Genomic DNA, 26,408 nt, shown 5'->3' with positions numbered 1-26,408 from the left:
TGAAACTTCCATCATACTACCAACTCATCTTGTTGACTTATTATGTAATAGTTTTTGTTTATTTTTTAATGAAAGCAGCTAAGGCCACAAGACAGCAGTGTATTGTGAGTGTAAATTACAAGTATTCTATGGTCAGTTTGTCTGTTTTTCCAGATGAAAAATTACTCTCTTTAATAACAGCGACAGCAAAAAATATTTAATGGCAAAGGCCTCATGCTATGAGGTAGAATGACTAACATATAGGTTAGCACAAAAGCATAATTTTAACATAGCCATCCACCAAAGTAGTTTAATTAATTAAATTGGCATTGTTTTGGTTATATCTCATATTGTGAATGCCTTTACAATGAGTTGCCATGGTATTGTACTACCTTGAATAAGTAACACTTCACCAGTGGAGAAGACTACTGTTACTTATTCTCAGCGGATACCGCCACCCAGACGGCACCGTTTCAAAGCTTGTTGGTTTCTCCTTGGTTGGTGGGCATGTGCCCTGGTATTGCAATAGTGACAACTCAGTTATGAAGTATAACTTCACAATATGAGAGATGCCTGATGGCGTGCAGTGATGTAGACTATAAATATTTAAGGGCAAAGGCCTCATGTTACGAGGTAGAATGACTAATGTATAGGTTAGTGCAAAAGCATCATTTTAATGTAGCCATTTATCAAAGTAGTTTAATTAATTAAATTGGCATCATTTTGGTTATATCTCATATTGTGAATGCCTTCACAACGAGTTGCCATGTTATTGTACTACTTCGAATAAGTAACACTTCACCAGTGGAGAGGTGGAAAAATGATGCTTTTACTCTAACCTATATAACAGCGAGAGCTTATGGCAAGGTTGTTACAACTACCAGGTTTTTTTTACCTTCATGTGAGGACTTCAGAAACTATGGCAAACACTGGAATATAAATAGCAAGAAAAGTTGAGAATAATAGATTTTAAAATTGCATTCTTAATTCTGACACTAAATTGGATAATAAAATACAAAAGTACCTTCAGAAATAATTTTTGAGGGAGAAACTGTTCACCGTTTGCCTGAAACCAAGTAACAGTTATAGCATGAAAAAAAAAGTTCATGGCAATTGGAAGTTGACAGGGTGCATTAAAGGATTAATTTTGAAAAAATATGGTAATATAATTATTAATTAAAGCAGTTATTTTTAGATATGTTAAACAGTGCATTGCAGCACTCAGAAGCAGTCCATATTCTAAACTCTGAAACTTTCTAGTAAAAGCTATTTCTTGTATTTTTTTCCATGTAATGATCACTACTGTGGTTCTGAGATTGGGCAATAATCTTTAGCATTTCAATTCTGTACATAATTGCCCATAATTACTGCTTTAATGAATTTTTAATTATTTAAAATAGTTTAAGTAATAATAATAAGCTTAGCTGTAGTGTGAATTATGTTTCAAACTACTGATGTTATCACAAAAAAAAAAAAAAAAAAACAATAACACACATACCACTAATTATCAGTTTTAAAGGAAAGAGAGGGAGCTGCTGATTTTTGTAATATAGAAGCAAAGCATGTTTTAAGTGGTTTTTTTTTTTTTATTTCTTTATTATTTATACTTAAAAATTATGGTATTGCATTATATTCATTTTTAGTCAGGCAATCGGTTAATTTGCAAATCTGAATTCTTAGTTGACTTTTTTTTATTATTTTGTTTTAGGCATATGAAGATGCATTGGATGGACAATTGTAAGTGCTTGAGTGTTGTATGTGTGGAAATTAGTGATATTAACGTGATATTCAAGTGACTAATATGTCTTGTTATTTTTTGTTAATGAAGTTTTGATGTTGCCCTAAATTGGCATCTTGAGAAGACTAATTTTTGTTAGAGAAAATTATTTTTTATATCATTTCTAATTTATTTTATATTTTAAATATCTTTGCAAAATTTACAAATAATTATGTACTAGCACATGTTCATAATTTTTGTACTATATGTTTTACAACTTTATTCTGTATGAACCAGTTAGTGCAAAGCATCATTTTAGTTTGTAGTAAATCATTGAAGTAGGTGAAAGGGCATAATTTTTGTTACATCTCATATTGTGAATGCCTTTACGATAAGTTCCTTGGTATTGCACTACTTCAAATAAGCAATGCTTTGAATTAGAGAAGACTACTCTAATTCTGATTCCAGTAGAGAAGACTACTGTTACTTATTTTCGGTAGATACCACCACACAGATGGCACTGTTTTGAAGCTTGTTGGCCTCTCATTGGTGGGCGATGTGACTCATTGTATCACTGGAGTAGATATCCCAGTGATACAGTGAGTGACAACCCAGTTATGAAGTTTAACTCCATAATATAAGAGATGCCAGATGGATATGTCAGAGCACAGTGTGAGATGTAATAAAAACAATGAAATTTTGCCTATTTCGGTGATTTACTATGAACTATAATGATGCTTTGCACTATCTTGTTTGTTTAGTAAATTCCCCTTAGTTTGAGGCTTTTGGCTCTAAACCCTTTTTAGTAATTTTATTCTTTTTAAATGTGTATGAGTTAATGCAGAAAATTAACATACAGGTCAAACAGTTCCTTCTCGTATATTTTGGAAAAACCAAAATACTAAATTGTGTGTGAGAGAGAGAGAGAGAGAGAGAGAGAGAGAGAGAGAGAGAGAGAGAGAGAGAGATGACCAACCATTTGTGTGAATCATGACAGCTTAATATTTGTTATGGCACAAATGGCAGGTACAGTTGATATGCTGTTATTGTCTACTTAAGTTTTTATTGCGGCTTGATTTTTGTAGCATGCAATTTTATATCAGTTTTATATAATGAGCTCACTGAGAGAATGCTGATAACTACATAACATAAGAATGTGAGCATTCTTCCAGAGTAAACCTTGCTTTGTTTAGAATAACAAATTGCAATAAATTTTTGCTTGTGTACCCATGCAGTTAATCATTTTAATTGGTTGATAATCATTATTGAATACATCATCAAATACATATTCTATTATCTTGGATATCACAGTCTGTTCTGTGGGAAACAATTTCTAATAACAGTGGCCAGGTTACACATTTGTATAACCAAATTTTTTTGACTTTCATGCATTCAAGCAAGGCATCAAAAGTTGCGGTAGTGGGTGTATTAGGGTACAGAACTCCCCAATTGGGTTTTTTTGGTATAAATGGCAAAAAAAAGGTGGGAATGGTGAATTTTAAAATTGGATTCTTAATTCTGACCTTATATTAGATAATAAGATTGATAAGTATCTTCAGGTATAATCATTATATTTATATAAAATACAGTAGAATCCAGATAAGAAATTCCCACATAAGAAGTTTTCTCCTGTACTAGGTTTGGTTTCTTAAGTCCAAATTTTTTTCTGTATATTGTAACGTATTATTTTCCTACTTAAGAAGTTTCTGAGTAAAATGTTTTCCTGCATAAAAAGTTTGTGATGCAGAATACAGAGTGTATTATTATAATGACGCTTTCCCACTTATTATGTTTTTTAAATATAGAAATTCTTATTTTCAATATTAAAAAAAAATATTAAAGAATATAAACATTTTGGTAATCGAATAAGTTAGTGCCAAGCATAATTTTAGTTCTTAGAAAACCACCGAAGTAGGTGAAATTGTATCGTTTTTTTTATATCTCATGTTAATGCCTTCACAATGAGTTGCCCTTATATTGCACTCCAATAAGCAATGCTTCGCCAATGGATAAGATTAATGTTACTTATTCTCGGCGGATACCACCACCACCCAAAGGATTCCTGGTGGATACTACCAACCAGGGTTGGTTGCATCTGCCCGAGAATCCACTGGCGAAGTGTTGCCTATTCGAGAATCCAGTGTCAAAGCATTGCTTATTCTAGGTAGTTCAGGGCAACTCGTTGTGGTATTCACAATATGAGATATCATAAAAATGATGCCACCTGCTTCGGTGATTTTTTATGAACTAAAATTATGCGACACACTAACTTGTAGTACATGAATCGAAGTGAGGAGGTTCTGGGTTTAGATGGAATACAGGTGAAAATTGTGCAGCAATTTAAATACCCGAGTGCAATTATCCAGGCTGATGGATCATCTGTGCAGGAAATTGAGGGAAGACTGGGTGAAGGAAGAAAGGCCATAGGAATGCTTAATTCTGTGCTATGGAATAAAAATATTATTAACAAAACTAAACATCAAATATATAATGCAATATTACAAAGTGTTTTATTATATGGATGTGAGACTTGGACTTTAACTGAAAGATAAAAAAATAAACTACTGGCTGTTGAGATGGATTTTTGGCAAAGATCGGCAAGAAAGTCTTGGACTGAAAAAGTTAGAAATGACATGATGAGGAATACAATGAATGTCCAAAAAACCATCATTAATAAAATAGATTGGAGTTGTTTGGCCATGTGAAGAGAATGGAGGATGACAGATTTCTCAGAGGCATCACGGAGAAGGAAAAAGAGAGGGAAGCCCAAGAAGGACGTGGATAGAGGGTGTGAGAGCAGCCATGAATAGAAGAGGACTGGTGGATGGAGATTGGGAAGATGGAAGAAAATGGAAAAAAAGAATAAAGGAATGACTTTTCGGTGTTAGGTTGAGGAGAACTGTTATAATAATGGAATAAATCCTAAGAAGAAGGCGACGACTAACTTCTTCAATTAGTCAATTTTCCATAGTCTGATGCCTTAAAATCTTTTTAGTATAAAAATTTGGATATAATGGAAGTGACATATTGCAATTGTTTTCATCGATATCCATAATTGGATAGCTTCGACTATATGAAGCAAGCACAGTAAAGGAATTTTCTGTTAAGTTCTGATTTTTCTGAACAGTTCTGAATTCCTTAGTGCAGGGGTGGTTAACTTAATTTGTGATGTGATCTATTTTTCCCCCTTCAAAATGTGCTGTGATCTACCATCTCAAGAATTTCATTGCACATGGTTAAAAAAGTTATTCAACACATATTTAAAAATGTTTAAAATTAAATACAATTCAGAATTCTTATTTTAAATTCATATATACATAAATTTTTAATTTATGTGAAGTTTGTGTTTTCATGTCATCTACCAAGCTTTCAAAATCGGGGATATATTGTGATAAGGCCAACGTAAAGAATCTTCTGTATGCAAGTCTGTAAAAGTAGAGTGATTCTTCGTCTTTGTTTCAAATACGAAAAGGCCAATTCACATAGATATGTGGAACCAAAACAGGAATTTAAAAGTTCACTGCATTTTTGACATTTGGGTACTTTTCTCTACAAATGTATTTCCAAAAGTCATTTTCTGATGATCTGGCTTTTAGGAAGATATCGTTTTGCAATGTAATAATTTCATTTTCAAGGAATACTTTCTCCATGTGAAAAATCTTAGCGATGTTTTCTGCAATTTGTTTTGTAGCCAAGTCAATGTTAAATGGATAAGAAATATATTGAACAATGTCTTCAATTGTTTTAAAATCACTGAATCTGGTTTCAAAATCATCCCCAACTTTCTCAATTTCAGAAACCTTATTTCTCACTATTAAGTTCAAAAGCAGGATATTTTTGCAAATGATCTTCCATATTTGCAAAAATGATCAATGTTTTTTTTTTTTTTTTTATTATTTATTGATTTTTTTTCCTTTGAGATCCTTAGCCATTGCCAAAATTTGATATTTATATGGAGAAATACTACTAATCATGCCACTCATATTTTTATTTTTTCCTTGTAATTTCAAATGTTAATGAGTATTTGGTAATGAGTTTAATGAACAGAATATTAAGCAATTAGAAATCCTCAGTTTAAAAATATTTCCCATGGGCAGAGTAAAATATTTATAAATTATAAAATAGTATTTAAAAATGATCTTTAACTTATGTATGTGCATGTTTTCATTTTTATTCGTGTAGTTAATATTTTATACCATTAGGTCATTTTCCCTTCTAAGAAGTTCCCGCGTAAGAAGTTCTAAACCTCCAATCCCTCGGAAAACTTCTTATCCTGGTTCTACTGTATATATATTTTGCTGATTGCGTTTAAGGTCAAATTTAATGATTGAAAATGGAAAGTTTCAAATCTGAGAGCTCCAGAAACTAAAAAAAAAATTCTTTCTCCAAAATGGAGCCTTAAAGAATTTTTTTTATAACTTCTTGTTATTTTTTTAATAAATTTATTTTTAATAAAAATAAATCATTAAATATTTTTTTAATAAAAAAATATTTAATGATTCAAATGGGAATGGGAACAGAGTTGAGAAAGATGAGATATTTATGCGAATATTTTTATGTTGGTTGATATTGGCTGATCATGCACCTCTATGAGGGTTAACTCAAGGTAAATTGGTATGCAATTATAAATATTTTTATTATGGTATTGTGTTACTGTAATCTACTGGAATGAAATGCTTTTTAGTCCTACATACAGGTAAACAAGCCAACATGCATATTAGAAAAAGGGCCTTGTGCATTGGGATAACCTCAATAACAAAATTACTTCAGAACAACTGACTGAATTTTATTAAAATAAATATGAAAAAGTAAGTTAAAAATAAGTTAAGAGCAAGCACAAACAATATCCTAAAAGTGATAAACATATATACAGGATAGAATAAGTTAAAATCACAGAACGTAAGATAAAATAAGTCAAAAACAAGAGTGAGTAGCTTTTAAGGTAAGGGCACCTCTTTAACAGCCAAATAGTATATGGCATGATACAATATAAATAGAAGCTTTATGTGATAGAGAGGAAAACCAAGACACAATGATGTCAAAAAAAGGGGGTGCAATGAATAAGGATGTGGTGTGATAAATAACATGTTACTAACAATATTCTGAGTATGTCAGTGTAGCTGACTCCATATTGGGGTTAGATTCTGGTACCTTTCTTGTGGTTAAAATTGGAGCACTGTGTAGAAATATGGGGCACAAACAATATCAAGCAAAAACAGAAATTGTGTAAGAAATTGTGGTAACAATCTCACCATTATTGCAAGATCAAGCAATAATGTGTTGTTCATTCCAGTAATGCTGAGCAATGTTGGAGCAAGCAAAATTGGCAGTGCTGATAGCCTCCTCATACTCATGAATGTGCCCTTCCGGGTTTACCAATCTGGACACCATATGTGGTAAACAAAACTATTTTGTATAATCCAAGGGTATCTGGGTTTTTACTTTAGTAACGAGAGACTGAAACTACCTGCCAAGGAAGTTGTGCATATTTAATGTGTACAAACTTATTTAATTCAGTAGTACCCTGGCAAGACTTGGAAACACTGGATAGTGGACATCAGCATTAGTAGAGGTATATGATGTAAGAAAGCAAGCTTATACAGCATCAGCAAAAAAAAAAAAAAAAAACCCACCCTTTCCCATTTCATCCATGAAGTTTGTCCAGTTTTGCCTTGAATTTATTTAGGCATAACTGGACAAGATATGTAGGCAATAAACAAGAATTCAATATTGTGAGTGGCGTGCGACTGGGAGGATGTAATGTGACATCATGAACCTGTAGCTCAAGACTTGATCTTGGTTTCTGTTTTTGCTTGTGGCCTAAGGCACTCCATATTTCTACGGCAGGCCCCAATTTTAACTGCAATAAAGGTACCTATATACATTCCATTATGGAATACACCGTCCTTGGTATTGATAAGCACTAATGCACTTGGAATGTTGTTACTAGTGCTTGCTAGTGCACACAGTTTGTAGTATTTGTTTGATCATCTATCTAAACGAGAATATTTGCATCTCCTCGTTTAGATAGATGATCTTTTTGCAACTGTATACAAGGTTATAGCAGTATGACCAGAGAGCTAGGGATTCACAGGACAGATTGTAAAATAGCACATATATATTAAGTTTTTTGGATATTAATTAATCTAACAGTTAATTAATAAATAAAATAACACAATTTTAATTTGTTAATTTAATTTTATAGTTAAATAATATAAGACAAAAGAAATTTGACAAAATAAACAGAAGTAGAAGGGGTAAATGAGGAAAAGTGCTAACTCACTGAGGTGCATGTTCAGACTGGTTTGGAAGAGTGGGAGAATTATAGATGTTAATTCAGAAGAACATTGCCCATGGAAATACAAGAGGGATTTGAAAAGCTTGTGGCCTGAGTATGAAAGGATAGTGGTACAGTGTTAAAATAGTAACCCACCAAGTTTTGTGCAGTTTCAGTAACATCTTTTTTTTTTTAAATTACAGGACTTAAGTCGACAAAGTTGTGTGAATGAAGAAAGATGGACAAAATCAGTTACTGTGCAGTCATCCAGTGTTTGGGAAAAAAGGAACTAATGCCATAGGCAGTTTGTAAGGATATGGTTGCAACTTTGGAGAAGGAGGATGATGTCCCTTCTTATTCCATGGTTAAGAGTTTGACAGCAGAATTTAAACAAAGGAGGAAGACCTTGGAAGATGACCCACCTGTGGAAGACCTGCAGCATCCATCACTCAAGTTGTTGAAAATAGTGTGTATGATTGGTGATGAGTGATTGAAGAGTGATGGTCCAGTACATTGCCACCTTGGGCATCTCATCTGAACATGAGTACCACATAACAGAGTTCCTGTTATGAAAAAGGTGTCAGCACAATAGGTCTCAAAGTTGTTGACAGCAGATAAAAAAAATTGCAACAAGAGTTGTCCAGTTAAGTGAATATTTGCATTGTTTCCTTGCAAATTTCCTTGCAAGGTTTGTGACCATAGATGAGATGTGGGCTCATCAGTTTCAGCCAGAGACAGGAGCAGTCTAAATAGGGGAAACAGCTCATCTCTTCCTACTCAAAAGAAAACCAAGAAAACAAAAACAGCAGAAGGAATCAACCACTTGTGTGTTTGATTCCTTCTGCTGTCAAGGTGATGCCTCTGGTTTTTTTGGGATACTGATGGAATGTTGCTAGTGCGCAGAATGGCCAGACAGTCACAGGGGCATGTTACACATACTTGTGAGTGACTTACTTGCATCAAAATATCAGATACAAATGCCAAAGAAAACTCAACAAAAGAGTCGTGTTTCACCAGAACAATGTGTCTGCTCACAAGTCTGTCATTCCCATGGCTGCACTGCATGAGTGTGGCTTGGAAATCTTGGACCATCCTCTGTATTCACAGATCTAGCACTATCAGATTTTCACTTATTTCCTAATTCGAAAATATACCTGGCTGGCAACCATTTTTCCACTAACAATGACATCATTCTGCAGCAGATGCATTCCTGAAGGCCCAAGAAAAAAAACTTTCTTTGCACTTGGAATGAATGCATTGCAGTATAGGTGGCATAAGTGTATTGGTTCCAAAGGGGACCATGTTGAAAGTAGCATGTTACCAGACTCATCAAATAAACCTTTCATAATCAGGCCATGAACTTTTCAAGTGCCCATCATATCTGTAGAAAAGGCATACAGCAGAAACTGAACATCTGTGAGACAGGGTGGATAGGATTCATAAGAGATACGTTATTAATCATACTGACTGCCCTGTTTTGAACGGAGTCTAGAAGTTTTGGGAGCACTGCCTTAGATGTGGGAATAATATTTCATAGTAAGGGGGGATGCTTCAAGATTTGTGTAGCGAGTTGTTTAGAAGAAAAGGCACTGTGAAAAAGAAAACCTATTTTTTTTCTTGATGCAGAGGAAGCAATATTTGTGATGCACTTATGCTAAGAGATTAAAAGTCAGAGTAATCCCTAATAGAAATATCTTGTTTAGAAATCTTGAGTGTTGCTGAAAAAGAGCATGGGAGTAGTAGACTCTTTTGTGAGAAATACGAATGGACTGAGTTTTAGAAGGATTGAAGTTTTCTTCACCCCGTTAAGGCATTAGCTCATTTTAATTGCATTGTTCGTTTGATTAACTCATTATAAATGCTATTTTCATGAGATATGATCCAAGAAAATTATTTCAGGAAATATAATAATATGTAATGAATATTATTATTATCCAGCCACAGTACAAAAAAAAAAAAAAAAAATATATATATATATATATATATATATATATTTTTTTTTTGTACTGTGGCTGGCTTGGTTGGAATATAATCAACAAGATCATCACTGAAATCTGTTATACCTGGGTGGGGGTATATCTCGGTATTGCTGTACAAATCAATCCTGTGCTGTCAGCCTTCTGTTGACTGTTTTCTTTTATGCTCTTTTGTTTCCTATTAGATCTTTAGTTTTAACCATTCTTACAGAAATACAGTAGAACCTGGATAAGAAGTTTTCCAAGGGGGTGGAGGTTTAGAACTTATGAGGGAAAATGACTTAAGGGTATGAAATATTAACTACACAAATAAAAATGAAAAGATGCGCACATAAGTTGAAGATCATTTTTAAGTACTATTTCAGAATTTATAAATATTTTACTCTGCTTATAGGAAACAATTTTAAACTGAGGATTTCTAATTGCTTAACATTCTGTTCATTAAACTGATTACCAAGCTTGCCTGGAGTTTCAACATACCTTAAAAAGTCACAATTACAACAAGACAGAGGAACAATCCACTAAGTAATTCAGAACTTAACGCTAAATGTGGTCGACGTATCTGATTATGGATATCGATGAAAACATGTCACTTCATTTGCAATATGTCACTTCCATTATATCCAAATGTTTATACGAAAAAGGTTTTAGTGCCTCTGACTGTGGAAAATTCACTAATCGAACAAGTTAGCGCATTGTATAATTTTAGTTCATAGTAAATCACTGAAGTAGGTGAAATGGCATCGTTTTTGTTATATCTCATATTTTGAATGCCTTCACGAGTTGCCCTGCTATTGAATACTTTCGCCAGTGGATTCTCAGCAGATACCACCACCCAGGGGTGGTATCTGCTGAGAATCCACTGGCGAAAGTATTGGCGAAAGAAACTGGAGAAGACTAATGTTACTTATTCTCGGCAGATACCACCACCCAGGGGTGGTGGTATCTGCCGAGAATAAGTAACATTAGTCTTCTCCAGTTTCGAAGTGTTTCTTATTGGAGGTAGTGCAATATCAGGGCAACTTGTTGTAAATCTAATTATTATTAGCTATATGGTGCAAGGAAGCCTCAGGCTACCTTGCACCATATAGCAATCATGTAGCTTGGGTGTGTGCCAAGCCCATACTCACCAGATGTTGAGCCCCTGGAGTTTGAAGGCATTCACAATATGAGATGTAACAAAAATGATGCCATTTCACCTACTTCAGTGGTTTAATACGAACTAAAATTATGCTGTGCACTAACATGTTTGATTGCCAAAATGTTTATATTGTTTTATATTTTTCTAATATAAAAATTAAGAATTCCTATATTTAAAAAAACATTAAGTTGGAAAATGTCATTATAATAATACACCGTGTATTCTTTATCACGTACTTTTTATGCCGTAAAGCTTTTTACCTGGAAAAATAATACATTACAATGTATAGAATAAAATAATATGTTACAATATAAAGAAACCAAACCTAGTACAGGGGAAAACTTATGTGGTAATTTCTTATCTGGGTTCTACTGTATTTGATTCCTCTTAGTTTCCTTTATGCCATATTTATGCCTCTCCTTTATGCCATATTTCTTCTAAATATGAATGAACCAACTTCTAGATAATTTCAAAATTGGCAAATCTGAAATAAAAATTCTGATTATATTCTTCTTGACTTTTCTGCCACATATCTTTAGTGCAGATATTTGATTCTGGCATTCTGTTTAGCATAAAACCTGAATATTCTTTCTCAGGCTTACATTCAACAGTTTTTCTAACCTTCTTCTCTAAGAATTTGCTTAGAATTTTACCTGATACCCTAAACATCAATTCTTGTGCAGTTTTCATAACAGTTTTATTTTCCTTTTTATATATTGATACACTTACCATTGTACTCCAGTCTTTTGGAATTGAGCAAGGAATACAGCCTCTGGATAACATGATGTAACATGTGGTTTCTTTTTTTCATGCAGATCAAATTCTTAGCATTTCCTGTCAAATTTCTTGTACTAGTTGTTTCCTTTACTTGATATTTTCCACCTCAGTAATAGAGATAGTATCCAAAATTTCCTCAATTTCTACCTTTACCTCTTTTTTTGTTCCTTCACTGTAGTTTTCCTCAAATTAGTGACTTCAAATGCAGCAATGGTTGGCTCCAAAGATTTAAAGACAGGAATTCTGAGATTTTTAACTAAACGTGTAAACATTTTTCCTTCTTTGCGATAATGGTTTTCCATATTTTTCCCAGAATATTTCCAAGATTTTCATCTATTTTTGCCGCTTGCACTTATCTTTATTTTCCAATAAAGATTTATTAGCTTTATATGATGAAAAAATGAGTGAGACCACACATTAGCATTATTTCTCTGTTATACTTTACTTTGCCAAAAAATAATTTTTTTTTTTTTTGTTTTCTCTACTGCTTCTTAACTTCTTGTTACGAATTTCATGTAGGATTAGTAGAGGCCTACGATGCAAGAAAGCAAGCTTATCAGCCAAAAAAAAAAAAAAAAAAAAAAAAACCATCCATTCATTCCAAATGCCTGTCCAGCTCAGCGTTAAATTTGTTTAGGCTATTAGCTTCCACAACAAAAGATGGAAGCCTGTTCCACCAGTCAACTACCCGCTGGGTAAAGGCAAATTTCCGCACATTTATTCTACAACTATCTTTCCTCAATTTGTAACTGCCCTCTCAGGTTCTTAGTCTGAGCAAGAGGAAGAATCCTATCAGCATTCAGCTTGCTCAGTTCATTCAAGGCTTATACACCTCAATCAGATCACCTCGCAGGTGTTTACTCTCTCAAGGCACTGCAATTTGCAGAACTTAAGCCTTTCTTGGTAAGACACCCCTTTGTTCCCCTCACCAATCTTTTGCCCTTCTTTGTACTTTCATCAATCTTGTTGCCTTTCTCTGTACTCATTCCAGCAGCTCTACATCCTTCTTGAAATGAGGCCTCCAGACCTGTATACAGTACTCTAGGTGTGGCCTGACCATTGCCTTGTATAACAGGATAATCATCTCCCTGTCCCTGCTAGCAAAATTCCTATATATCATTTACAAGATTCCATGACCTGCCCTGGCAGTTCATCTGCACTTCACAGCAAACTTCATATTTGACTGCAAAATTATCCCCAGGTCTTTTTCACTTTCTACTTCCCTAATTGTAGTACCACACAGTTGGTACGTTTCTCTTTGGTTATTGCTACCCATATGCAGTACTTTGCATTTGTCAATGTTAAACTTCAGTTGCCACTTTTCAGCCCATTTGCCCAACTTGTCTAGATCCAGTTGGAGTAGCATACTGTCTTTACTGTCATTAATCATTAACAACCCTGTCAACCTTTGTATCATCTGCAAACTTCGACATTAAACCTGATATACCTTCATCAGTATCATTGATAAATATACAAAATGACAATGGCCCAACACCTAACCCTGGGGAATTGCACTAATAGCATTTTTCCACGAAGAGCAGTGTCCATTGATTACCACCATTCTCTGTCATCTCCCACTTAACCATCCCTTTATCCATTGTAGCAGCTTACCCTTAATGCCATACCTCTCCAATTTGTACAGTAGTCTTCCATGTGCAACAATATCAAAAGCTTTCCTGAAATCCAAGTATATGATATCAAAATTATTTTTGACATTCATTTCCTTTGTGACCACATCATGGTATCCGATCAAATTGGTCAGACAAGACCTCCCTTTAACAAACCCATGCTGTGTCTTAACTATTACTGCAATCTTGTCTAGATGATCCTGCAATGCTTCTTTAACCAGTGATTCCATTATTTTTCCTGGAACAGAAGTTAAACTAATAGGTCTGTAGTTATTTGTGTGAATTGGTGATGCATTTGTGAATTGGTGATATATTTGCACACCTCCAGTCCATGGGCACCTCCCCTGAGTCCAAGGAGCTCTCATAATTATGGATAAGGGTTTTTTATTTCCTTTGCTGCCTCCTTTAATATAACTGGATAGATTCCGTCCACCCTTTTAGAGGGAATTGTTTTTTAAATTTTTTTTTTTTTTTTTGGCTGATGCTGCATAAGCTCATACACTTGCTTTCTTGCATCACATACTACTACTACTACTACTACCATCCCAGGTGCCTTCCTTATGTTTAACTTCAACAATTTCTCCTCCACTTTGCTCTCAGTTATTACAAAATCACTTAACTCCCTGTTAGCGTTTGATAAACATCTGGCACTCCCCTCATTGAATAACTCATCTGTGAATGTAGATACAAAATACTCATTGTTTATCAGCTACCTGCGCATGATCATCAATAGTCAACCCATCTATGTTAAGTGGTCCAATCTGATTCATCCCGTTCCCTCTAGAGTTTACATAAGTAAAGACCTCTTTGCTGTTTTTCTTTGCATCCTTTGCCAAAGATTTCTTGTAATCTGCCTTTGCCTGCCTAACCTCCTTTGTAACTTCTCCAGGGCTCACATCTGGTGAGTATGGGTTTGGCACACCCAGGGCTCCGAGCTGGATATCATCATTCTTCTCTTTCTTGGTGATTCCTTTCTACTTCTCTCTCTGTCTCTCAGGGTAACTCGGGAATTTTTTTTTTTTTTTTTTTTTTGGCTGGTGCAGCACAAGCCTGAGGCTTCCTTGCCCCATATGGCCAATAATAATAATAAAAACTTGATTACAGACTAGTTTATAACTAACATAGGCTTCTGTGTCACCTGATACTTCATATGCATCCCATACATTTTTCTTCTCTGCCACAAGCCTCATTGATTCGTCTGACCTCCATTTAGGCCTGAACTTTGAACAGTATTTCTTAGTTGGAATTAAAAGCCTAGTAGCCTCCAAAATTAAGTCCCTGAAGACTTCCCCATTAGAATTCAACGTTGGCATCATCAGTTGATCCCACTGTACAGAATTTAAAAACTCTCTGAGACATCTGTAGTCACTTTTACGAGAGCAAAAGCCCTTCCCTTTAGCCTTGATGGTAGTTAAATCATTAAGTAATTCCCACATCAGTACATTGTGATCACTGTCACCCAGTGGTTCCTTTATATGCAAATTCTTAATGCATGAATAATCACTGCTAATAATCAGATCAAGAGTATTACTCCCTCTGGTTGCCTCTCGAACATGTTGCTGTAGAAAACAGTCATCCAATAAATCCACAAAAGTCTTGCTAGTGTGCGAGTGACCAACTCACAAGTTCCAGTCAATATTTGGAAAGTTAAAATCCCCATTATAAGAAATTCTGATTTACCGGCCCACTCTATTTCTCTGCACAATTGCTCATTATACTCATCAGATAGGCCTATAACACACACCTACTCCCAATTTTCCTTTCCCAATGCTTATTTCACACCAAACAGACTCAACACAATGCATTGTCCACCAACATCAATTTGTATCACTTAAAATATGCTCCTTGACATAAACTTGTAGCAATTTTTATGTTGAAATACTGTGCATGGCTGCCACAATTCTACTAGCCATTTATCATTATTGTTAGGTAGGCGCCTCCGTAGCCAGGTGGGAAGGAGCAGCAGTGCATAGCACACGCTTCTTGATTAGACCGGGGTTCGAGCCCGTCACCACCAAATACGGAGGATGCGGAAAGGTCAGGGAATGACTACCGCATATCCCGGAGCAATATGGCCTTAGTTGCTAATGCTCCTAAAAACCAAAACAACAACAACATCATTATTGTTAGGATTTTTCTAAAATATCTTTGTCATTTCTTATAATGAAATCTTACCACCTCAACAATACTGTTCTTTCTTTGGCATTAGTTTCTCTTGTTGTCGGCTGTTTAGTGTTTATACTAAGAATCCTTCTTATTGTACTATTTTTGGAAGTCTTATAGCCCTTGAAAAAATGTAAACCCCAGTGATTGTAAAATAAAAAACAAAGAATTCATAGTTCATCTCACAGCTGCCTGTAAATTACTACCCGTAAATTACTAGTCACCAGTCCAATTTTCTTAGTTGCCAGTGGTGACCTGATTTGTCGAGCTTTGGAGTAAGGTACATTAGACTGTCAAAATAATGGCACATTCAAGATAATGGCACATTGAGATTGGATGTTTACATTCAGTGCAGATGTCTTGCAGTGCCAAAAAAAAAAAAAGAAAACAGCATGTCACTTGAATACCTTTTTGTTTAAATTTGCCATTTTGAAAATTAATTCTGTACTGATATCAAGGATTATAGTGCTGTTTTACATTTATTTTAAATTAAAAACCCCTCACTATGGCTTCTAGGGTTAATAAACTTCATACAGAGAAGGAAAGAGAATAATTAAGAACATTAAAACTCAGTGACAAACTTGATATAATAATAGAAAATGGAACAGACGTAAGCAGGATTGTATTAATGACAGAATACAACATTGGATCATCAACATGTTTGTTTTTTATGTGCAGTTGATAAAATAGCATTCTTAATCTCTCTATTTCTTATTTAGCCTCATTATTTCTACATTAAATATATTAAAAATCAAACTTTCTAGATAACAGAAAAATCAAAATAACGGCATCTTGAATCTCTGAAGGGCCATTATTCTGAAAGTCTACCGTATAACAGTGAAATAATGCTAATGTGTGGCTTGACTCATTTTTGATCTAGTTTGCATTCATGCCTAGTTGTAGTCTGAATGCATACTGCAATCTCTAATCATGTGGCCTTTAATGAGTTAGTCATTATACCCATTGTACAGTAGAAAGTTCAGCATTTTGAATTTGAATTGATCATTGTGATGTATTGAAAAATTAACTGTGTATAGAGTTGTCCTGTGTGATGCCAAATGCATAAACTGGTAGGGCAACTAATTGCTGTATGAAATACATATTGAAATACTAATTGCTGCATGGAAGTTGAAAGTATGACTATTTAGTGGAATCCTGGAAATTCTGTAGGTCTGTGGAACCTTTCTTAGTCTCAAGAAATTTCTTATGCAAGTAACTTCTGAGCTTAACTTTCCTGTGAACTGCAGTTAGTGTAATACATCGCAGTAAGCTAGCAGAGTCAGTAACTGAAATTAAATTACGGGAATGATTTCTTATTAAACAGAATCGCATAGTTTAGAATTTAAAAAGCAGAATTTCTGAATTAGGGATAGCCAAAAGTGAATGTGTTGAATTTTTGGTCAATAAATTGTTGCCTCTTTGTTTTTACAGAACAGTAACAGTATTCTCGCTCATTTAAAAAAAATTAAGGCACTAATGAAACGTGGATGGAAAGTGGTATCAGGCCTTTCATCCAATTACAGTGGTATCCATAAATGGAAAATCTAACAACAATGCACCCCACTTTTGTGAGGTTGCTTGATCAGGCAGTTTCCATAGCCTGTGCATTCTCCATAATTTGGCTCACAAAACATGTTTTCTTATTAGGACATATACAGGATAATGTATACAATTCAGATGAATATAGTGAATTAAATAGAAAAATGAATCTCTCAGGCTTTTAATACTGTCATTACAGATATGTTGAAGTATGAAGAAAGTTATATTGTAAATTGAACATGAAGTTACAAAGGCTCTTTGTATTGAACTGTTGTAGCACTAAAATTAACTATGCACTTGATGCTTTACAACAAAATACATTTTGTTATTTTTCATTTTAAAATCTTTAACAAATATAAATGTGTGAAATTATGATAGTCATTCTTGAAGATCTGTTAATATTCACACTCTTTGTTCAGAATAATTAAATATACATGTTTCATGATATTTAACTCATTGATGAAACTTGTTGAAATTAACTTGTCTAATTTTATTAGTAAGTCAACAGAGATGCCTGGACTTGATCAGTCCATTGCAGAGGCTGCAGGAGCACTAGATCTTTTTCTTCACAACAGATTTAATGATGCTTTGGAGCTAATGGTACCATGGTAAGTACTGTTTTGAAACCTAGTATTGTATAAATAGGCTTTCTTTAATTAGCAATTTAAATAGTATTTTTCCAGGAAAGTTGAATTTTTTTGACTGTTTCAACAGTGAACTTTAATGTGTTGTATAGTTGTCAGTTCAAAATTTTAGAATTTTTTTTTCACCCAAGACAAAGGATTAAAATATATTTTAAATATGCATTATTTTTAGCATTAGTAGGGGCACACGATGCAAGAAAGCAAGCTTATGCAGTATCAGCAAAAAAAAAAAAAAAAAAAAAAAAGCTCCGATTTCACCCCTCCATTCTTTCCAAATACCTGTCCAGCTCAGCCTTAAATTTATTTAGGCTATCAACTTCCACAACAAAAGATGGAAGTCTGTTCCACCAATCAACTTCAACTACCCGAATACTTTATATTTTATATTATCCAAAAAATGTTTACAAAAGTAAACTTATTTTGTTCACAGAATCTTTTGTAAAGCATGTTTTGTATATAAGAAATATTGCATGTTCAGAAATACGTTACAGCACATGCAACTTATTGTTACTTTTTACATGTAATTTGTCAGTTTTGTTTTTAATGTTTAATTTTTTCTTCACATTAATATGAAAATTCACCTTTTAGTGCAATAAAAAACATCCAGGTACCACATAAATAAAATAAGAATTAATTTATTATTTTATTTTATTTTAATTTTATTTATTTTAATTATTTTATTTATATTATAAGAATTATAATAAATATTTTTTCCTTATATTTTAAAAACAGATTTTTTCTTCAAGCAAATGTTTTAAAGCATGTGTTTGAAGAAAATTCACAGTACCATACATGTTTTTCAGCAAAGCTTTCCTTTTTTAACTAGTGCATTTTGAAAATAAATTGTTTTGATGAATTTTTCATAAACTATTTCGTTAAAATGAAACTTACAAAGGCAATAATAGTAAGTAATGAAATATTTTCATTATAGTGAAATTTTCATTAAAATGGTATTCATTGTAACAGAATTTTAATGTATAAATTTTTTTTTTTTTTTTTTTTTCACTTTGTGCAATCATTGAGAAGGCTCTAAGGGTTTAGCAAAACCACTAATTGGAGTTGAGGAGATTAATGGAGTTATGGGAACATTACAAATTAGCTTCACAGAACAAAATTGCACTTTGGTGTAACCTCTAATTAACTTATGAAGCAGTAATAAATATAAAAATACGAAATACCTCACATTTAGAGAAAAACATGCTTTAACAGTAGGAAGAGATATATCAGTACAGTCAGTCCTCGTAACCCGTGTTTACACTACACGAATTTGATCATACACGATTTATAAATAGGGGAACGATATCTTATATAACACGAACCGAATTCGCTTTTGTGTTTACAAGAAATGGCGGTCAAACGCAGAATTGCCCCAACCAAACGCAACACGATAGGAATGAAGAGAAGATTCTGAAAATGTATTTATGTTTTTTATATCAGTGAAGGGGAAACACATTTCACCATAATAACGTAAAAACTAACATAATTCCAGCTATCGGTATTATTGCAAATGCAATTAGATCGACTTTACTACCAGTTTATAACAGATTCCACTAGCAGAAATGCAACTGGAACTTGTTTTTATTGTTTATGGTAGTAACCCCTAGAAATGTGCTTTAGTAAAATGTGAGGTGTTAATAGTGTATCTCTGCCTTTACGGTGTTGTTGTTTATTCAGTTGCTACATGCGCGCAGCTTTGTTTATGTGTATCAAGCGTGCTTCCTCGTTTTGTAATTGTGCTTTATTCCCTAAAAATGAGTAAAATACTTAAAAGGTGGGAAAAGGAAGCGTCCTGGTGAAGACACTGCAGATTCAGAGAGAGAAAAAGAGAAGCAATATCGATAAACAGAGGCAGACTGGGTCAAAAATTCTTACCCAGGAAAATTTGTAGTGGCCTCATACTATGGTTTATGGCCAAAATCACACCGGGGTTTCCCCGGTAAGGCTTATGGCCAGTCCGCCTCTGTCGATAGAGAAAAAATATGAAATTGTGAAATGCTTTGAGCGAAATGAAAGACCATGTGATATTGCACATGCTACAGATGTAAATGAGGCAACGCTGAGAATTACAAAGAAAGCAGAGAAAATAAAAACAACTTTCATAGCTGGAACAACTCAAAGTGTAATTAAAATCCATTTGATTAAGACACAAAGAATTGGAAGAGTTGGAAAGGCTGCCATCTGTTTGGATAGAAAATCAAACAAAAAACAAGTTTGCTTATGATAGAAGCAAAAGCATTAGCAATATTTTATTACGTAATAGTCGTAATAAAATACGTATTTTATTAAGATTATTTATTGTGCTTGGTAATGTTTTGGTTACAAATATGTGTTCAATCTTGGGTGGTCGGCACCTAACCCTATTTTTCCCATACGGCCTGTGTTTATATTGCACGATTTTGCATTGCACGAGGGTTTCTAGGAACACAACTACCGTGCTATACGAGGACTGACTGTATTGTAAAAAGCAACAAGATATAAAATTTAAATTGTCTGGATGGGTAACGTTACCATTGAACTGAAGTTTACTAATTTTCCTGCAGATTAATTAATGTGATCTAATGTGATTAATTATCTACAGGGTAAAACACATTTTTACCAATGGCTTCATTTTGTGCTTTATGCTTAAGCATCCTGAATTATGAAAGGCTAAAAAAAAGTTATTTATGATAGATTGACACGTTTTTACCAATGATTTCATCTTGCGCTTTGTTTAAACATTCTGAATGATAAAAGTTCCTCTAAAATGAAGCAATCCTATGCAATAATTTGTATATGGTGAATTTCACAATGAAAACTATACAGACGTGGTTTTTTAATTCAACAACATCAACTGAGTGAAAAACCATGTTGAAGTGGTGGTGAAGATTATTAAGTCGAGCTTCATGGGTAGGACAAATCAGAATCATTGCATATGAGTCACCCTCAGGTTGTAATGAAGCTATGACATTTTTTAGTGCAAAGTGCATCATTACTACATAATTGAATTTTAAGACAAACTGAAATTCGTACATTAGCCATCATTATTATAAAATCACATACTGTGAAATTGTTCACAGTGAGAACAATTTCATTCGGCATTGTCATAATGACAATGCCTAATGTACAAACTTTGGTATGTCTTAAAATCCAACAATGTAGTGATAATGATGCTAAACAGTATAATAGTTTGAATTGTTTGAGGCTTTTTGCACTAAAATTTTATTAGTTTAAGTTGTAATGAAGCTTATTTGGATAGTTTAGTGAACTTACAAGTATCTGTGCTCTCAAGATGAATGTTTGTTATTGTTATTTGGTTTTTAGGAGCATTAGCAACTAAGGCCATATTGCGCCGGGATATGCGGTGGTCATTCACTGACCTTTCCGCATCCTCCGTATTTGGTGGTGATGGGCTCGAACCCCGGTCTAATCAAGAAGCGTGTGCTACGCACTGCTGCTCCTTCCCACCTGGCTACGGAGGCGCCAAGATGAATGTGATTCATTCTGTCTTTCATGTCATTCCTTTAAAGATTTTCAGTATGTTCATTATTGACAACAACAGATTTGGTTCCCATGTGTTCATTGAGATTACATCTGCTTTAGATATGTAACTTAGACTTCAGATGTGGTAAACTTGCTAGCATAAATCCTCTCTTGTAGTTATTGTTGAAAATTGTATTGATCAAATGGAAATTGTTGTTTTGTCTAGTCTATATATCTAGTCTATATATAGACAAATATCTTCATATTTGCCTATATGAAAGGCACGCCTATTTTCCTTGATCATTTGCAAAATTAATTTCAAAAGAATGTGTAATTTAAAACTAAATTTTATAGTCTATCCCTTAAATTCCTTCTGTATGTTATTATTAGTTTATCCTTCATCAGAAAATTCATATATACCTTGCTTCAAAAATAGTACCTTGTTCCAAAAACTTAGTTTTCATTGATCAAGTGCAAGGTTAAAGTCATCAGTGCATATCAGTAGATATACAGCATTGTGTTAAATTTCAGAAACCATCGGCTAGATTTCTAACAGATTTTCAGCCTTCTTTAATACACCTGTGCTACTTGAAAATTGCAATTTTTTTAAACACACTTGTCTCTGGAAACCTCTCGCTTATCTTTCACAGTCTTCAAATCTTCCGTTATGTAGCTCACAAATTAGTCAACACGTATAGCCTGTAACTTAAAACTATTTTGTAACTACAATGTGACAACACGTTAGAACTTGCAATTGCCAGTGTTTTTTGGCCCTATACTTTATTGCTGTCTACAAGCAGTTTGTCAAAACATGAGTGGTTGTATGATGGTTCTGTCATTCAGCAAATTAAGTGATAGCCTGTGATGAAAGTAGAAAAAAAAAATTTGCTACATGATTATTAGCATTAGCAGTGGCAAATAATGCAAGTAAAGAGCTTATACAGCATCAGCAAAAAAAACCCCCTTCCATTTCACCTATTCATTCCCTCCAATAGTTCGTTTAGTTCTTGAATTTATTTAAGCTGTCAACTTCCACGACAACAGATGGAAGTTTGTTCCAATAATCAACCACCTGCTGGCCAAAGGCAAATTTTCACACATCTATTCTGCAACCATCCTTCCTCAGTTTGAATTTGTGCCCCCTCGTATGTGTGGTCTAAGCAAGAGGAAGAATCCTATCAGCATTGAGTTTGCTCAATCCATTTAAAGCCTTAAACACCTCAATCAGATCACCTCTCAGTTGCCTAGTCTCTAGATGCTGCAGTTTGCAGAACTAAAGCCTTTCTTGGTAAAATCTTGTTAATGCAAACTCATTTTATACAAAGTACTCATTTATATGAAGCACTTACCATTCCCCTGCGAAAGGATAGGATTTTTTTTATGTACATATATTTGTTTATTACAAAATTCTGTTAATATGTATTACAAAGTTCGTTTTAACTCCATGAGAAATAAATATTATTTTGTACATTTAATACAAATCTTGGCACAGTTGTCCAATTATTGCCCCTGTTATTGCCACTGGCCACTTGGTTCCCTGCTTCCCAAAGGATGGCACTGACTTGTTAGAATTTACTTTTGTGTAAACAAAACCAGTTTGTGGTAGCTACAACTTAAGTGCACTCTGAAAAATATCATATTGAAAGATGAGATATTAAATTAACAAAAGAATAAAAATAGTTTTTCTAAGTTGTTTACATACACTCCCTTGCTCTCCATGGGAAAAGGTCAGTTGCAATTGCAATACCAGTTCAAAGAATCTTTTGCTACAGTATAATCTATTTTTTGAGCCATTTTATCTGGAACTTGGGTCTTTAACTTAATTTAAAGTTTGTTTATATTAAATCTCATCTAGTAGTGCTAGGGCAACAAAACATAAATAGATGGAATTAAGCCTGGAAATTAAACTGAAAATTATACAAGAGACTGATAGAATAGAATGGACATTGCAAAGGAATACAAGATCTCTTTACTTACTTTATCTACGATACGAAAAAACTTGAAGTGCAAAATACTGGAGCAGCAATAACAAACAGGAAATAAATTCCTGGCTCAAAATGTGAGGAGCTTGAAACAAAACTTGAGTGGTACCAACAAATGCGTGCATCTAATTTGCCAATATCAGGTCTGATTTTGCAAGAAAAGGCAAATTATCTCTAGCTCAGCAACCCAGAATTAGTGACTTCAAATGCAGCAGTGGTTGGCTCCAAAGATTTAAAAACAGGAATAACTTGGTTTCACAAAATGTTTGCAGCTAGTCTGTATTAATCTACAAAGACAAGGCTACTGACTGGTTGTGTTCTGTACAGTCCATTCTTGAAAAATATGAGGCAAAGGATATTTTTAATATTGATGAGATAGGTTTATTTTATAATTTGCTGCCAAACAAAACATTTACTGTTCGTGGAGAGTCTTGTCGATGGTAGAAAGTTAAGTAAAAAAAGACTCACTGTTATGTTATGCTGCAATTCAGATGGCAGTACGAAACTAGATCAGTGGTCTCCAAAGTGGGGTGTGCGAGATAATCTGCAATAAATCAATATTTATTAATTATGAAAACTTTAGTTTTTCGAAACATAATTGGAAATAAAAATTATAAATAAATATTTCTTTAATACATCAATATGCGGCTTTGTTTGATCGCACGCTTTATTTGGTCATGCCATCGATCATGCACATTCAACTTGAATTTCAATTTAATTTTGTTTTGAACTTTTTTATTTGTGATCTTTTAAAATTATATGTGATTTTATAAATGTGATTTTAGATATAATGCCTTCCATGTAAATGATTTATAAATAAAAAAATATATTAAACTTATCTATTTATTTTTTTATTTCGGGGTGTGCGCTAGTCCTTTTAAGTAAAATAAGGGTGCACGACCAAAAAAAGTTTGGAGACCACTGATCTAGATGATCCTGCGTTACTTCTTTTACCAGTTATCCATTATTTTCCCTGGAACAGAAGTTAAACTGATGGGTCAGTAATTACTTCTGTCATCCTTTAATCCCCATTTGTGAATTGGAGATACATTCACACACCCCCAGTTTGCTGGGACCTTCCCTGAATCCAAAGATGTCATAATTGTGGCTAAGGGTTTGTTTACATCCTTTGTTGCCTCCCTTAATATAATTGAATAGATCCCATCCACTCTATTTTGCTTTTCTCATGTTTAACTTCAATGATTTTTTTTTTTTCCACTTTCCTCTTAGTTACAAAATTATTTAGCTTCTTTTTAGAGTTTGATAAACTTCTGGCATCCCCTTCCCTAAAGAATTCCTCATGTGTGAAACCATCAATACTGAGTGGACCAATTTGATTCATCCCCTTCCTTGTATTGTTTACATAAGTAAAGCAGTCTACTGTTTTTCTTTGCATCCTTTGCCAAAGAGTTCTCGTAATATGCCTTCACTTGCCTTACCTCCTTTGTGACTTGATTACAGAATAATTTATATCTACCATAGCTTCTGTGTCGCTCAATAATTTATATGCATCCCATGCACTTTTCTTCTCTGGCATGAGTTTTTATCGGTTCGCCTGACATCTGTTTAGGCTTATACCTTGAAGAGTATTTCTTATTTGATATGAAGGTCTAGTAGTTTCTATGATTAATTCCTTGAACGCTTCCCATTTAGAATTTGCTGATGGCAACATGATCAGTTGGTCCCACTGTATAGAATTTAAAAACTGGCTGTGACCACTGTAGTCACCTTTATGAAAGAAAAAAATCCCACCCTTTACCTTTGTTAGTAGTTATATATGTTTAAGTAAATCCAAAATCAATACACTGTGATCATTGCCACCTAGTGGTTCTTTTATCTGCAGATTCTTAATGCATGAATAATCATGCTCCATGGTCCTTGAGGTTGTCACAGACATTTTCTCAGATATGCCAGACAAGCTGTACTTACTACTTGGGAGTCTAAAACGCTGATGAATTGATATTCAGGTGACATTCAAGTCAAGTGGACCCAATTTTGGCAAAGTCCACACATTCTGTGACAGCCAGATCCTCTGCTTGCACCTTCACGATGGTGGGACTGTTAGTAATCCTGAGTATAACCTCCATGCACAAGCACACTGTGGGTGACACCCAGGTGTGAACCAATGTAAGTAGGGGTCGAGGTGTGGCGCCCATTCCACATGGAGGAATGCCGTCCCTCTGTGTTACCAGGCAATACTAAGTGGTAGATAGATGACTCATCAACCAGTGCAATTCCACCACTTTGCTCATTGGAGGGTTGAAGTGGTGGAACCCATTTTTAGGCTCCAGAACTTAAGTTCCGGTCAACCCTTCCCTATCTCTTCCATCTTGCAGTATGACTGATGACTTTTGAAGTTATGATGAACATCATAGAAAGATCCAGTCTTCCTTACATTTCAAGGATACAGATCTAAAATGGTGTTTGCAGGCCGGCTGCTAGTTAGTACACCGGACCAAACCTATTGGTAACTCTAGTAGGCTTCCGGATCAACTAATGTATAATTTTGCTACCTCTACTCTGCCAGATAGTGACTGGAGGGAGTCCGAGTAGTGTGTATGCCAGGGGCATTGTCAAAGCCACGTTATGTCAAGGATCTGGGTATATTCTTACCATGTGTACGCCATATCCAGAAATTTCATTACTTCATACAGCATGTCCCCCCCCCACTTTTTCTTATTATTGAATACACCATGAATTGTCAAACTAATAGAGTAAGCTTATCTGCAGAAAGATCTAAACTTCCCAAACACTTCCTAGTTCATTTCACAAATATACGTGGTCTCAATTCTAATCTCAATGATGTCCATTTCCACTTGCAGTCTGCCAAACCCCATGTACTTTTTCTGACAGAATCACAGTTATCAGTTGATTTAACTACTGCTCATCTCAGTTGCCCAAATTATTTGCTGAATGATTCCTTTCACCTCAAAGGCGTTACTTGTGCATACGTCAATTACAATATTCCCTGTCAGAGACTTGGTAATTTGGAATCTCCTCTTTTTGATCTTTTCTGGCTTAAAATCTCTCTACCTCATTGTGTCACATTCATCTGTTGTCTCTACCATTCTCCCAACTCCACTAATCACTTGGAGCTCTTTGACTTCCTCTCTTTGCAACTTGACT

At 34.3% G+C, this 26,408-nt stretch overlaps 1 protein-coding gene across 1 annotated transcript in view; it reads left to right on the top strand.

The window, feature by feature from the left end:
- LOC150079015 (tetratricopeptide repeat protein 39B-like) overlaps positions 1 to 26,408 on the top strand; it is a 358,313-nt gene that overhangs the window by 136,895 nt on the left and 195,010 nt on the right. Inside the window, exons 3-4 of the mRNA XM_090382637.1 lie at positions 1,688 to 1,716; positions 17,695 to 17,805. Coding sequence (XP_090238763.1) covers positions 1,688 to 1,716; positions 17,695 to 17,805 — 140 coding nt within the window. The remainder of the gene's footprint in view (positions 1 to 1,687; positions 1,717 to 17,694; positions 17,806 to 26,408) is intronic.

This window comes from Mastigoproctus giganteus, chromosome 10 (assembly GCF_048544385.1).
Source record: "Mastigoproctus giganteus isolate SK-2022 chromosome 10, ASM4854438v1, whole genome shotgun sequence".
Lineage (NCBI taxonomy): Eukaryota > Metazoa > Arthropoda > Arachnida > Uropygi > Thelyphonidae > Mastigoproctus > Mastigoproctus giganteus.
The sequence above is the reverse complement of the archived record's forward strand: the minus strand, read 5'-3'. Positions and strand labels throughout refer to the sequence as shown.